At 34.7% G+C, this 14,529-nt stretch overlaps 1 protein-coding gene across 1 annotated transcript in view; it reads left to right on the top strand.

The window, feature by feature from the left end:
• The first annotated feature begins 6,233 nt into the window (after positions 1-6,233).
• LOC150108598 (lamin-like) overlaps positions 6,234-14,529 on the top strand; it is a 118,734-nt gene continuing 110,438 nt past the window's right edge. Inside the window, exon 1 of the mRNA XM_090390885.1 lies at positions 6,234-6,704. Coding sequence (XP_090247011.1) covers positions 6,295-6,704 — 410 coding nt within the window. The 5' untranslated portion in view covers positions 6,234-6,294. The remainder of the gene's footprint in view (positions 6,705-14,529) is intronic.

The raw sequence follows: 14,529 nt of genomic DNA, 5'->3' as shown, positions 1-14,529 counted from the left end.
AGTAATTATTTCATGCTTTGATTACTGTGGACTGTATTTCTAGATCTTGTTTATTGACGAAGGATAATATTTAGCCTAAATACTCATGCTCTGACAAGTATTCGATGTTGATACTAGTCAGCAAGATTGCAATTGTGGTTAATCCAGTTTTCTGAACAAAATACAGCATAATGTTCAAGTATAATGTCTAGGGGCTCTTGGGTCACCTTGTTTCATTCTTTCGTTGATATGGAAGTAATCTGCCTTTCTTTCTGTGCAAACAGAAATATGCCAGCTTGATTGGCCGAGTGGTTAGCGTACCTGCTCTCCAACCAGCAGGTAGTTTGTTCGAATCCCGCCATGGGCATGAATGTTTGTAATTATCTTTAGCTGAGAGATGAATTTCATCGCCCGGTGTGAGACCACCACCACACTTATTGGAGGACTGAAGTGGAGATTGAAAATGCTTGGTTTCATGTTTGGTCTCTAGAGCATGGTTTCCGGATTGTGTAAAAATAAAATAAAAAATTACAAAAAATATATAAAATTGAAAAAATGAAAAAAAAAAAAAAAAAGAGATCCTTAGCCCACTCAATGTAATATAGTTTACGAACCACCTGGAGTGGGTGAGAACCACATAAAAAAAGGATGCTTGATTTTTTCGTAAATAAAGTGGGTTATTTTTATATATTTAATGTAAATTTGCTGAAGAAGAGTATCTAATAGAGCAACAGCATAGGTTATGAGATCAATAAAAGAGCAGCATAAATTATGGAAATTATAGATGATTCCATCGCATAGGATAGAGAGTCATCCTTTATTATTATAGTTGATGAAAATGTTGTACAATGATTTGAAATATTTTTTTATTTTTATTTTAACTGTAATAACATTTTATTTATCATATAGAGTATTTACATATATGCAATAAAGTATACTATTACATTTTCTGTTCAGTACAAAATGTAGAGTACAGTGATTTTTTTTAAATATAAATCTATATAATATGCTTATATTTTCAATAACTTGATTGATTGCATGCAAGTGATCGGCTGCAGAATTTTTTTTTCTAAATCCTCTTTGTTCATAAGGGTGGTTTGCATCTAGTTGGTCTGATGTTCTCTTTTTGAATAACCCTAATAAACAATCTAGTTAATGAAAATATGACTAATTAGTCTTAGTTATTTATATCTTATTTACAGTTTCTCTTGTGGACGGATTACCTTTGATTTTATACGCTGGTATCCAAAGGATTTATTAATAAAAACATTGCTGCATAGTTCCACCAGAGTAGGTACAATTTCTCAAGTCCAGATTTTAACAATTCGACATTTATCTAATTTTTTCATGAGTTTCTTTATGTTTCGTTTCATGTGTGACATTCTCCGTTGTGGTAGTGCTGATCTCTGAGACACTTCTGGATTATTCAGTAACAGCACAGTGGTGACCCAAACAAGTTATATTATATATATTGCAGTTTGTTAATTTATTAATGTTTGTTATTTTGTTAATAATTCATAAACATTAATATGAGAAGAGCGCTTTAACGTTACGACAAGAATTAGAAATACATCATTACTTCGATGTATATTATGCTGTAATGAACGAAAATTAAACGAATATATTTTGAGTGTTTGTGAAGTACAGGTAACCCTCGTATAACGCGGTACTTATACAACGCAGTTTCGATATAACGCGGTCTACAAATTGCAGTAATCCTTTATCTTCATATATTTTTCACCTCGTGACTTAAAAATCAAATTTTATCTTCGTTAACTTTGTGTCTGCCCGTGATACGGGCAGACACAAAGTTAACGAAGTTCCTGGTCCGGGGATCCCTTATTCTACCTGAATAAGGGATCCCCGGACCAGGAACATTTTTCTCTTTTGTGACTTTTCTCCTTTTACAGTAATTAAGCCTAAGCGAAACAGACAGCAAAGGCAGGTTATTAAAACGTGCATATGATTGGTGCGGTATTAACAAAAGATCGCGCAACCGAAAGATAAAAGCATAGCTGACAATTGAGTTGAAATGCTAACTCTCTTCAACCGAGTAAAACTGGTTTAACAGTAATATATATATATATATATTACTGTTAAAACTAAGTAATATATATATATATATATTACTTAGTTTTAACACTCACGAATTTTAACACGTTCGGTTGAATTTTATTGCTGCCTTGGGAAATCGAACTCACACACATCTAATTAATAACAATAGTTTTTAGTTAGATACTGTGTTTGCCGATGCAATATATGGTTTTGTTTCAGTCTATACAGCATAGTTTCTGTATGAGGGGACACGTCACGTGATTCATTAATTAGTGTGTTTTTATCCCAGTTGTCTCTAATTGCACTATTTGTTGAGAAATATATTACACAGACTCCTCATACCTTATTCACTGGCATAATAAAAGTACTTGTTTTTATTGCCTCTGCAGGCTGTTAGGGAGGGTGTTGTTTACCGCTGCAAGGAGTTACTATCTCCCCACATGAACTTGTTTAAGCTTTTTTTTTTAATGTGTGAAGTACATGCGAAACTTTTATTGGTAACAGAAAACTAGCTCGGATGACAGTGATAATATAAAACGAGTTTTGATATGTATATAAAGTCAATATCAACAGTCCCTGATTACGAACGCGTGATGAAAGGGACAGGAAGATTTGGAGCTTCCCTGGAGAGCATTCGAAGTAAATACAATTAACCACTGCTTTGAAATGAAACATACGAATAAGCAGTATTTACTAATATTCATTAAGCGCCGAAATACGCAGGAAGCAAAGTTTGTGAACCAACACCAATGTGTGAATTTTTCCATTAAAATATAAAAAAATAACAAAAAAGAAATAATAAATAATAAAAGTTAAATACGTTTCTTTTAAAATAAAAAAAATCTACTTAGTTTTAAAACATTTTAAATTTCTTTTCATTATTTCACGGACCCCCTCAACAAAACCTACGGCCCCCCAAGGGGGCCGCGGCCCACAGTTTGGGAAGCGCTGGTCTATGAGTATTGAAAAAAGGACTAAAGGAGTTTCGCCTACTCCCTTTGCAGAATAAAAATACTTTAGCCGATTTATTATTTTTTATTTTATTTTACTACGCATAATTAAAAAGGCATATTATTATACTACTGTATTCCCTCTTTCCAGGATCCTCATTTTTCCAGTTACTGTAACGGATGTCCCTTTTGTCTTTTACTTTTTCTTTGAACTTTACGGTACTGCTACGAATATATTTGAGTCGATTAGCTTTTTGGTGTTCTGCATTAGGTAGGTTTTATTTCCTCATCCATAACTAAGTTATTTCTACTTTAGTTTTATGGATTTCATTAAAATTTGGTATTTGAAATCATATACGTGATTTTATCATATCCGTGATCAGGACCGGCCTTCTCTATAAAGGGGCCCTAAAATATTTTTCAAAGGTAAAAATTAAACGATTCGAAATAAACGTATTGTAAAACCTCTTACCTGCAAGTGATTTTGGCACAAGAAAACAAACAAACAACAACAACAAAAAAAAAACATTCGAAATATAATACGTTTCCGCAAATGTGTACCGACTGTGCCCACTCGATCGTGGGACCCGGGTGCATTGTACCCACTGCACTCCCGAGATGGTCGGCCCTATCCGTGATCATATATCTTATACGTGACACGTAAATATTTTCCGAGCTAAGTTTGTTTTTATTTATTTATTTGAATTGGGACAAAACGAAATTATATGTTGCGATAACTCTGCTCTGGCTAGAGTAGAGTTATCGCAACATATGGAGTTTTGGAGTTATGGAGTTTGTATAAATTTGGTATTTGAGGTGAGCAGTAGAATATGTCTGTGTAGTTCAGTTTTTGATTTAAATTTGATCATTTTTTTTTTTTGAAAAAAAATTCAAAGCAATTTGAACAGATAGTAATAATTCTTGTGTACCTAGATAGCCTCGCAATAACATTAATTAATAACTATTTGTAGAAGAAATACTGTCAAAAATTCAATTCTAGCCACCTGTTAGAGGAAAACTTTTTAAAGTTTTTTTTTTTTTTTTTTTTCAGTTGTTTCCTGGGTTGTCGATTTTTGGGCATATAATTTCCGAGAAACAGAAGTACAATATCCACACCTCAGAAAAATCGAACTAAGAACTCACGCGATTTCATACATCAACTAGGATTCAGAACTCATAATGGCAGCAGAATCTACTATATTCTCCTCACCAGTAAGTGTCCATCGTCAGTAGATGTGATCTCCGATACTGATCTGAGGAAAGGTAGAAGCTTGTCCCTACCGAATTTCCAAATGTTAGGGTTAAAAGAGGCTCATCATTTTCCTTTTGGGGAAAAGTAAATGTGCTGGAGGATACTTTATTATTATTATTATTATTATTATTATTATTATTTTGCTCACATTCTGCTTACGACTTGCATTTTGCATTCAATTTTGCTCACAACTTGCTCACATTCTATGACAATATTACCATTGAACCATTACCATATTACCATTCTTTGGATATCCAAAGAAGATATCCAACTATTTACACCAATTAAACATGAACGAAGTGACCCCAAATGGTGTACAAAAAAAAAAAAAAAAAAAAAAAAAAAAAAAAAAACCAGCATTACTTGGAACAGTCCACATTTTACGACGCTACCTGACAGACTATTCTTAGATTCTTGGGTGGAATCTGAATTGTTCTGTATCACCAGCCAAATTGTTGTTTAATTGATATCTTGTTTTGACTGTGTATCAGTTATATGAATAAATAAATAAATAACAATAAAAGTATTATTGTATGAGATCTCTGGCCACTCTTTCTGAGTTGTGAGGTAAAACACCAAGGTTTCTGAAGTAAAAATACTACTTACATATACCAAAGATCGACTTACTCTGGAACCAGCTGGTTAAATGTCTGTGATTAGAACGAACCTATGGGGCATTTTTTATGTGAAATAAAATAAAACAAATCATGTAAAACATTTTTATTCTCCGAAAGGATAGGTAGAAGCCCTTTAACCTTAACTGACTTTTGTAAATATAGACGCAGCTAGTCTCCATCGTTAACTGTCACTAGTAGCTGAAGAAATGACCGAATCATGTCCAAGGCACCAGATAGAAGTATAGACAAATGCTGCCATTTAAATTTTAACACTCAGTTCTATGAAACAGTGTAAGATCTACCATAGATTTTCTGCTATAATTGGTTATATTTTCTATAATTGGTTATATCTGCTATAATTTCCTGGAAAAAGTTTACTTGCCCCAGATAGAGATCGACTAATTGAGGAACTAGCTGGAAAAAAAAAAGAAAGAAAGCCGTAAAAAAAGTTTTCCCCTAGTCAGCGACTAGAACAACAGCAGCAGGCAACAACAACAACAATTATAATTATAATAAATATTATTATTTTAAAATTTTGAATGATTGATTTTTAAAAAAAAAATTATTAGTAAATAAACCTTAATAGAGTGTAAGGACTCATCACGGAAGGCCAACAACTTTCCAACAACTTACATTCCACCTTTCTACACTGCATAATCTACCAGCCACAATGCAATGTTTTTGTCTGTTGACTGGGTGGCCGATTTGCTTGTTTTTGAGTTATGGAGAAGGAAAAAAAAACACCTTCAGATGAAAACCGTACAAAAATTATTTTAGTCATGACGAAAATCGAATGTAGTCTTTTTCGAAGAGATTATGGTTCATTGTTCTTCCATCTGCGCTAAGGGGCCCTTGATGGTACATAACTTAGCAAGATATCTCATCCTAGTTTGAAGCCCCTTTCTGTCCTGGAATATATGTGCAAAGATCAACACTATAATAAAACGAAAACGTGACTATCTCCGCTTGTCACTTCAGAAAGTGTTAATTTTTCTAAATGCCGCTCTTTTATTTGGGGGGGGGGGTTCTACATAAGTAGAATTTCACTACAGATAGAAAATTAAGACCTAGCTTAAGACTAACTTTCTGGTCATTATGATTTCATAAAATCAGGGAACAGTTCATCAACGATCATGAAGAGAAAAGTCGCTAGAATATTAATTATCAGTGTTCTCAATTTAAGCTGTTTTAGAATTACTCTATTTGCATGATTGCGATTAAAGTATACAATCACATACAGTATCTATTATTAGATCTAATAGTAACAATTAAAATTTTCCGTCGGAATCCAAATCTATCCGCTGAGTGGCGCTGCCATCAAATTGCATGTTATGTTAAAGCTGTCATTGGCGCAGCTTAGGTACGTTGGAGTATTTGTGAGAAGCGCACGTTTCGGTACTAAATTTTTGTATCTATTTAGTGATAACTGTTAACCCTAAAAATGGCCAGCAAGGCAACTACTCGAAGAACGTTGACTTCCACAACAGTAACCCATCAATCTCGCAGCCCAAGTCCCCATGTAACTACAAGCTCTGGTGATAGACCGCGGTCTCCGCTCAGTCCAGCTCGACTCTCCCGCATACAAGAGAAGGAAGAACTGCAGCACCTCAATGACCGGCTCGCCGCTTACATCGACCGTGTGCGGCATCTGGAATCAGAGAATAGCCGTCTTCTGGTGCAGGTCCGGACTACGCAGGAAACTACCACACGGGAAGTGAATAACATGAAATCTATATACGAACAAGAGCTAGCTGATGTCCGCAAACTTCTTGATGATACAGCCAAGGATAAAGCCAAGTTACAACTATCGACAGAGAAATGGAAATCCGAAGTGGACGATCTGAGGATGAAGTAAGTCTGGTATATATTATAAATTTTGATAATTTCCTAGCAGTTCCTGCACTTCTTAAAACTCCAGTGCGTTGTGATTACGTAATCACATTACTTAGCAGAAATTTTCTCATTTGTGTATTTACTTTTTCCCTGCTTTGTTTTTACAAGTTTGACTTATATGTATGTATGTATGAACACGCCCTTTTATCTTCCGTATTATCTTCCTCCTTCGAATGAAAAATTTTAACATCAGTATATAATAAAGAAGACCAACAGTTCTGCATTAACTAATTATTTGTCATCGGATGAGAATTACATATATGTTGAGCATTTGTTTCGTCAATTATAAGAGTGACGAGCAAAATGAATTCACTCACCTGGGATGACAAAGTTGTGCCAGCGATGATTAGGTAGCATATTATTGAGATCAAAATTTAATTTTGTAGATGCGTGTGTGCCATTAATAAATGTTTAACCTGATGGAGAAATACTTAAATATACTACACTGTTTTCTATAACAAACTTTTTTCAGTAGTTATTTTTACTACAGCTGCTAATAATAAACTATTTCAGTAGTGGTTATCATGCGTTAAGCTCGGTTATTCACATACATAGCGATAAAATAAATGCTGTTATTTCCTCGTTTTATGGTTTGGGATGTTCATATTATTATTATTTGACACCTCCAGGGAGTCCAAAGACTCATCGAGGGAGAGTGTGCCAAAAGCATCGAACGATGTGGCCAACTACTAACCGCGCAAACTTACTTAACTGAGCCATTAGTAGCACAGGCTCTACCAATCGACCAACCTTTGCTGGCATATTAGTGGCAGTGATTATATTAAACTTAATGAATTATTACTAGATTCGTCCTGCCACCCTTAAGTGGCACTTTGGTTATTGAATTTTCTGGCCCCTTTTACAAAGAACTTTGTTCTCCTAAGATTACCATATACGTTGTGTATATTATAATCAGATACCTGGAGTCACACATACGAGAAGCACAAAGTATAATGAATTTACTAATATTACGAGCAGTATTTACCTTAAGGACTTTCCTACTCTGAATAATAGATGGCAGCACCATATACCCACTCTTGTCATCAGTGCATTGTTATTTGACAGTTTATTATTTATTTATTTATTTAGTTGGTGTTCCAGCATTCGCATTCAGATTGATTTCAATGATAAGATATTTTAAGTTTCGTAGTGAGTCTGTCTTGAATATCTAATTTACTTTTGTACTACTCCACCTGTAGATGACATTTTTATTTGGAAAATTGATGACATTCTGCACTCTTCTGAATTGTAGGAAGACCTGGATTTGAATCCCATGTAGGATGCAATATAGAGGTAGTTTTTCATTGGTCATATGAACATGAGCAATTAGCACACACATTTCACTCGTCTCATATTCCAAGTTGCTTCTGCCATAATTCAAATATCATTCAGTTTTATAAAAGGCTAGGTGAAAAAGTTTAACAGTAGATCTGTGCATGTTTTAGATTTTTCATCCAAGTAATTCTGGCTGTATCTGCTTCTGTTTCAGCTTATTCCACCGACAATCTAGATATTTAAATTGCTATAAATCAAAACAGGCTCCCAGTTGGAAAAGTACAGGAAACTGTACTTTTCCAACACATGCATGGCAGAATTAAATTAATTATTTTACTTAATCTATATTAATCTATAAATGCTATCTGCTAATTAATGATCTTTATTAATAAATAAAGAACACTCTTGAAATGGATCTTATGTTTTATGATTAAAATAATTAACAGGCTCTTGTATTGTGGACAGCATTGAGGGGAAAAAAAAATAGACACACCAGTAAATTCTTCATCGTGCAATCTCACATTGGAGTTTTACCCAAATTTTGACTAAATACTATTGCTTATTAAAAAGTTAAGCATAAATAACTCAAATTTTCAGAGATCTAAGCATGTAAATATCTTTTACATGATGATTTATTACTAAGAGTGATACATCTTTATGCAAAGTGATAAAAAAAAATAATAATCATTAATAAATTTAAAGACTTAATTCTGTATGTTAGTCAAGTAAATAATAGTTTAATATCTGATGTTTCACTGACTGATATCTGTCAGCATTTTCAAAGGATACACTGATAAGCAATAGAAAGTAACAAAAACTAGGAAACTAACTGACAATTCTAAAAATTATATAAAGTTATCACTGTGCATGATACAATGATATAATACGCGTGTCGCAATGTTTTATTTGTTGAGAAATTTATTGTAATTTTCATGAAAGTTCATTTCTTTTTGGTTAAATGATCTGATTAGAGTTTTCCATATATCTGGTAAGATTAGGCCTTGATTCTTATTTAAGTTACCTGTTGAATGGGCGACTGTAGTAGCTTCTTTAAATGTTCTGGAATGGTAGTTCTCTTCTATGTAGAGCATATGGCTCATATCCCATTCAATATTATGATTGGTAGAGGCAAAGTGGGAAGAAAGGCCTGATATATCCTGTCTGTTATTCCTTACATAGGCTATGTGTTCTTTCTTTCTTGTTTCAAAACTTCTAGATGTCTGTCCGATGTAATTAATACCGCATGAACAGGGTATGATATAAACTCCAGAGTATTTGTAGAAAGGATGGCTATCTTTTGGTAATCTTATAAACTTTTGAATGGTCTCAATAAGTTTGAAGGTTACTCTGATATTATATGGTTTTAGAAGAAGAGCTAATTTTTTGGATATCGTACTAACAAATGGAATTGTTATAGAGCTGATGTATTGGGTTTCATCTCGTTGTCTTTGCGGTATGTCACTAAAGAGAATCTTGTTGATGATTCTTGTTAGGTAGCCATTTAGGGATAGATCTCTGGATATTTTCATTAATTCTTCTTGTAAGTCGCCAGGGTCTGTGGTACGCTGTATAGCTCTTCTTTTGAGCATATGGATAATGCTGAGTTTCTGGGATATGTAGTGAGACGAGTCGAAATGGAGGTAGCATCCAGTGTTAGTAGGTTTTCTGTATACCGACAGGTTGATGCTATTATCAGTTTGTTTCTTGATAAGGAATTGATTAATACTATAATCAATTTAGCTTAATCCTTTGCTCACACTTGGATAAAGGATTAAAATAAATTGATTATAGTCTAACCAAGTGAAAAATAAACTTTCAACATCTTTCTCTGAATCCAGAGTAATTCAATAATAAGGTGGCACACCTTTTGGCAACTCCTATAGGTAAAGATGACCTTCTCCATTGCTTCTGCCATGGCATCTCCACTTCTAGGCCTGGCTCCCACTGATGAGACCTCAATAAAGTTTGAAACTGGTCTAGGTAGTGGCCCTTCCCTTAATGCATAACATTATACATATCAGCAAGGAGATGTATTTTGCATTATGGGAGATACTGAGATAGGAGTGATGTTAGCTTGGTCCACCTTTTGCTCCGAGTTTCCCAGTGTTGTACTACCTTACCTCAGTCCTGAAGATATTTGCAGGCACAAACTTTGTTTGCTCACACTTGGATAAAGGATTAAACTAAATTTATTATAGTCTAACCAAGTGAAAAATAAACTTTCAAAATGAACTCAAGGTGTTTTGAATAAATAGAAATCTTAATGTGAATACAGCTATAGAATAGGTTGAGACATTATTATTATATGGACAATTCCATGGAGTCCATAGACTCAAGGGGTTTACCCTAATTATTGTGCTAAGCAATATCCAATATTCATGCATTCTTTGCCTTGAATCATTCACCAACATGGCACCCACAACAGATTCTGGCAGCCTATTTCACTCATTCTCCACTCTCCTAGTAAAAATCTAGTCCTCACACCTTGCTAACTATACCCTTGCTCAGTTTCTAGGAATGATCCCCCTAATTTTCTCCCCTTCACCAGACTTGTTCTGAAAACTTTCCTCTATTAATCCCATGAAAAACCTTTCAGTAATTTCTGTGCTTCAATCATATCACCCCTTTTCTTCCTATCAGCTGATTTCTGTAACTCACAAATCTTCAACCTGCCCTCATATGGAACATTCCATAGACCTGCCACCATTTTGTCATTTGCCTATGGATCCTCTCTACCTCTTCCTCATCACCAAGCAATCCAGACGACCAGATCTATGCGCAGTAGCCAGTCTTATTATGGCCTTATAAAGAGGTATATTAACCTACTTATCTCTGCCTGTTGAATGTTCTTCAACCAAGTAATCCGATGAGCTATTTTTTCAATATGCTTTTTAAACTTCAACTCCTTATCCACCTATACCTTCAATTTCCTGGAGTACAGTTTCATCACTAGGATACACAGCTTGTAATCTTTTTGCTCCAAAATGCAAATCCTTACACTTTGCCACATTAAAAACTGACATCTGTTTATCATCTTGCAAAATTCTAATATCTATGTTAACTATTGTTGTATCCAATTTCGCATTGTCAGCAAATGAATGAATATTCCCCCTCAGATCATATCTCATGTCATTAATATACAAATTAAATAGTAGTGGCTCAGGTAGAGCCTTGTGGCACACCACTAGTCATGTGCTTTCTACTGGACTATGCTTATGAATAAATTGCTTGTATCTCTCCATCAGCCACCCTTCTATCCACATCATTAACTTCATATCCTTCCTCATTTACTGCATTTTATTTTTCAGAATTCCATGCGGTCATAGTATCGTTGTCATCATATGTTATGCTTTCGTGCAGGCCTACACATTTTACCATGTAAGCTTCTGTAACTGATAATCCCATGGAAAAGGTTGGTTGCTTCTTATTCCCAGTAGTATCCCATGTCTGTCAAAACGTGTGTTCACGGGGCCAGTTTTTCCTCCTGCAAAGCAGGAGGAAAAACCCCAGGATAATCTGGGGGAAAAACCCTGCTGTCCATGCCCAAGACTGGCTAACTTGGCTATGACTGAAGAAGATCCTTAAGCTCCTCACGTCATCGATGGAAATCAAACCTAGGACACTCCTTCCCCAGGCATATGGTTGCGAAGCGCATGCAGTTAGTCTAGTGGCTGTGTGCTTCGCAACCATATGCCTGGGAAGGAGCGTCCAGGCATATGGTTGCGAAGCGCACAGCCACTAGACTAACCGCATGGATTCCATGTGGTATCCCATCAAAAAGGTTTTTGCAAAGTCCAGCAGATCACAGTGTAGCCATTAGTTTTATCCAACTCAGCAGTCACTGTATTATTAAAGTTAAGTAAGTTGCTGATGCATGACCTGCCCTTCACTAAACCATATTGCTCTCATATAGTGTCCCATTCCTATCTATCCATTTCTGGATTTTTTCTCCAGAGATACTGATGAGTCGATAATTTGCTACCTGTCTTGGAGTTGCCTTTATGCAATGGAACTATTTCCCCTCTTTCCACCCTTTCTACCTTTCCTTTGCCATCTCTTGGGACTAACACAGAGCTGAGACTTAAACAGTGTGGTCAAAGGTACTACAATTCCCTAGCACCTTCTTGTAATACTTGCACTGATATACCATCTAATCTCATAACTGCATTTGCATCAAGATTCTGTATTATCTTTTCCATTAGGCTTACACAGTGATCAGAATACCTTTTGGAAAATTATGGAGACAACTACTGTGTTTGAGTAAAACTTTAGTTTAATATAAACCAAAATCAACACTCACCGTTTCGATCTTTATATCAAGATCATCTTCTGGAACATATACACTATATATAGAGAAACAAGCTGCACTACAATCTTTATCTGCACTACAATATTATCATTATTATCTGTTGGTTACAAAATTACATTGGGCTGGAGAGCAACATGTTTATATATCTTCTTCTTTCGTCTATGATCTCTTCTGCTTTTAATCGTTGAGATTTTGCCAAAGAGATTTCCATGCCGTCCTGTCCAAGGCTTGTTTTGCTTCTTTCCAGTTAATTCCCTTCTTTTCCAATTTTTCTTTAATTTCTTTTTGCCAACCTTTCCTAGGTCTGCCTATGTTTCTTTTTCCTATTTTCTGGCTTTCGTATACAGTTTTTGCTATTCTTCCTTCTACTATTCGATTAAGATGCCCAAACCACCTCATTTGGGCTTATGTTATGAATTGGTTCAGAGGTGCAACTTGAAGGCTGTCTCTTATAGTTTGATTTCTTATTCGGTCTAGTCTTGTTTTTTGTGCCACTTTCTTGAGATATTTCATTTCAATTGTTTGTAGTTTATTTGTGTTTCCTATTGTTAAACACCAAGACTCGCAACTGTATGTTAATGTTGGTAGAAACACTGAACGGTATACTGCCATTTTGGTATTCTGGGTGACTTCTTTCTTATCTAGGAGTGGGCATTTCATTGCATAGAATAGCTTTGTTCCCCAGGTTATCCTGCTGTTAATTTCTGTGTCTAGTCTACCATCTTCTTGTACATATGATCCCAGGTATTTAAAGGAGTGGACTTGTTCCAGTTGATGGCTCTCTATTTTTATTATGTGTTTTTGTTGGTTTCTAGATATGATCGTTGTTTTAGTTTTATTTATATTTATGGTCATATTCCTTTTCTTTTGTTTCTTCATACCAAATGTTGATGTTGTACTGCAGATCTTCAGCTGTATTTGCTAGAATCACTACATCATCTGCAAAAGCCATGTGTGAAATCCCGGTTTCTTCCAGTTTCCTGTATCCTAGGTGGAATTTTTTTGTTTTTGTTTGGCATGCCTTTAAAATTTCATCCATTACGATGATGAAGAGAAGAAGGCTGAGGATACAGCCTTGTCTCATTCCAACATTTGTTTCAAATTCTTTTGATCTATTATTACAGGTTCTTACATAATTTCTATTACTTTTGTAGAGGCGTTGTATGGCTGCTATTAAGTTATCTTGTATCTTGTTTTTCTTTAATGTTTGCCATATTAAGTGTCTGGGAACTCAGTCAAAAGCCTTTTCAAAATCTATAAAACATGCATGTAGTTCTTTTCCATATTCCAATGCTGTCTCTGATATTTGTCTAAGACTGAAGATAAGATCCTGCGTGCTTCTATTTTTTTGAAAGCCATATTGCATTTCGTCCAGTGTATCCTCTATTTGGTTCCTGAGCCTCTCTTCTAAAATACGGGCATACAATTTTCCTGGAACGCTTAAAAGTGAAATTCCTCTATGGTTTTCACATTTACGTTGTCTGCTTTCTTAAATATAGGAATTATTATTGCTATTTCTCATTTCTGGTGTTATTTGGTCATGACCTGCTGATTTTCCCAGTTTTATTTTATTTATTGCTGCTAACAGTTCATTTGCATGAATTTCCTCACTTGATCTTCTGTTTTGCTTGCAGGTCTTGCTCTTAGGGCTCTATTTTTTCCATGTCCTGCATCTTCCAATAATTGTTGGAAGTACTGTTTCCATCTTTCCATAATGTCTTTGGAATTTGTGAGTAACTTTCCATCCTTATTTTTGATAAACTTTATAGGGCATTCTTTCTCTGACCTCATTCTTCTTAAAACAACATAGAAGAGCTTTTGTATGTTTCTTTATACCTGTAGCTTTGATGTTATATATCATTTCCACAATTGCTTTTTCTTTTTAATTTCTTCTTTTAGTTCTTCAGTCCACCAGGGTGTTTTATGTTTCTTCTGTTTATTATTTAAGGATTCACTACAAATAGCTACATCTTGGTCTTCATATATCTCTTTTTTTCTATTTCTTTCATCTTCTCTTCTATTTTTATTTTATACTCAATAGCTGTTTCTTCTTTCTTTAGTTTGTAGTTCTTTATCTTAACATTTATTTTCTTGCTACTTTTTCTACATTTTTCAATTTTTATTTTATGAATTGTTTCCAATACTAATAAGTAGTAGTCACTGCCTATTTCAGGACCTCTATAGACTCTTGCATTTTTT

The sequence above is a fragment of the Typopeltis vanoorti genome, chromosome 3, assembly GCF_054136105.1.
Source record: "Typopeltis vanoorti isolate ZY-2024b chromosome 3, IOZ_Tvanoo_1.0, whole genome shotgun sequence".
Taxonomy (NCBI): domain Eukaryota; kingdom Metazoa; phylum Arthropoda; class Arachnida; order Uropygi; family Thelyphonidae; genus Typopeltis; species Typopeltis vanoorti.
This window is presented reverse-complemented; position numbering and strand designations above follow the sequence as displayed.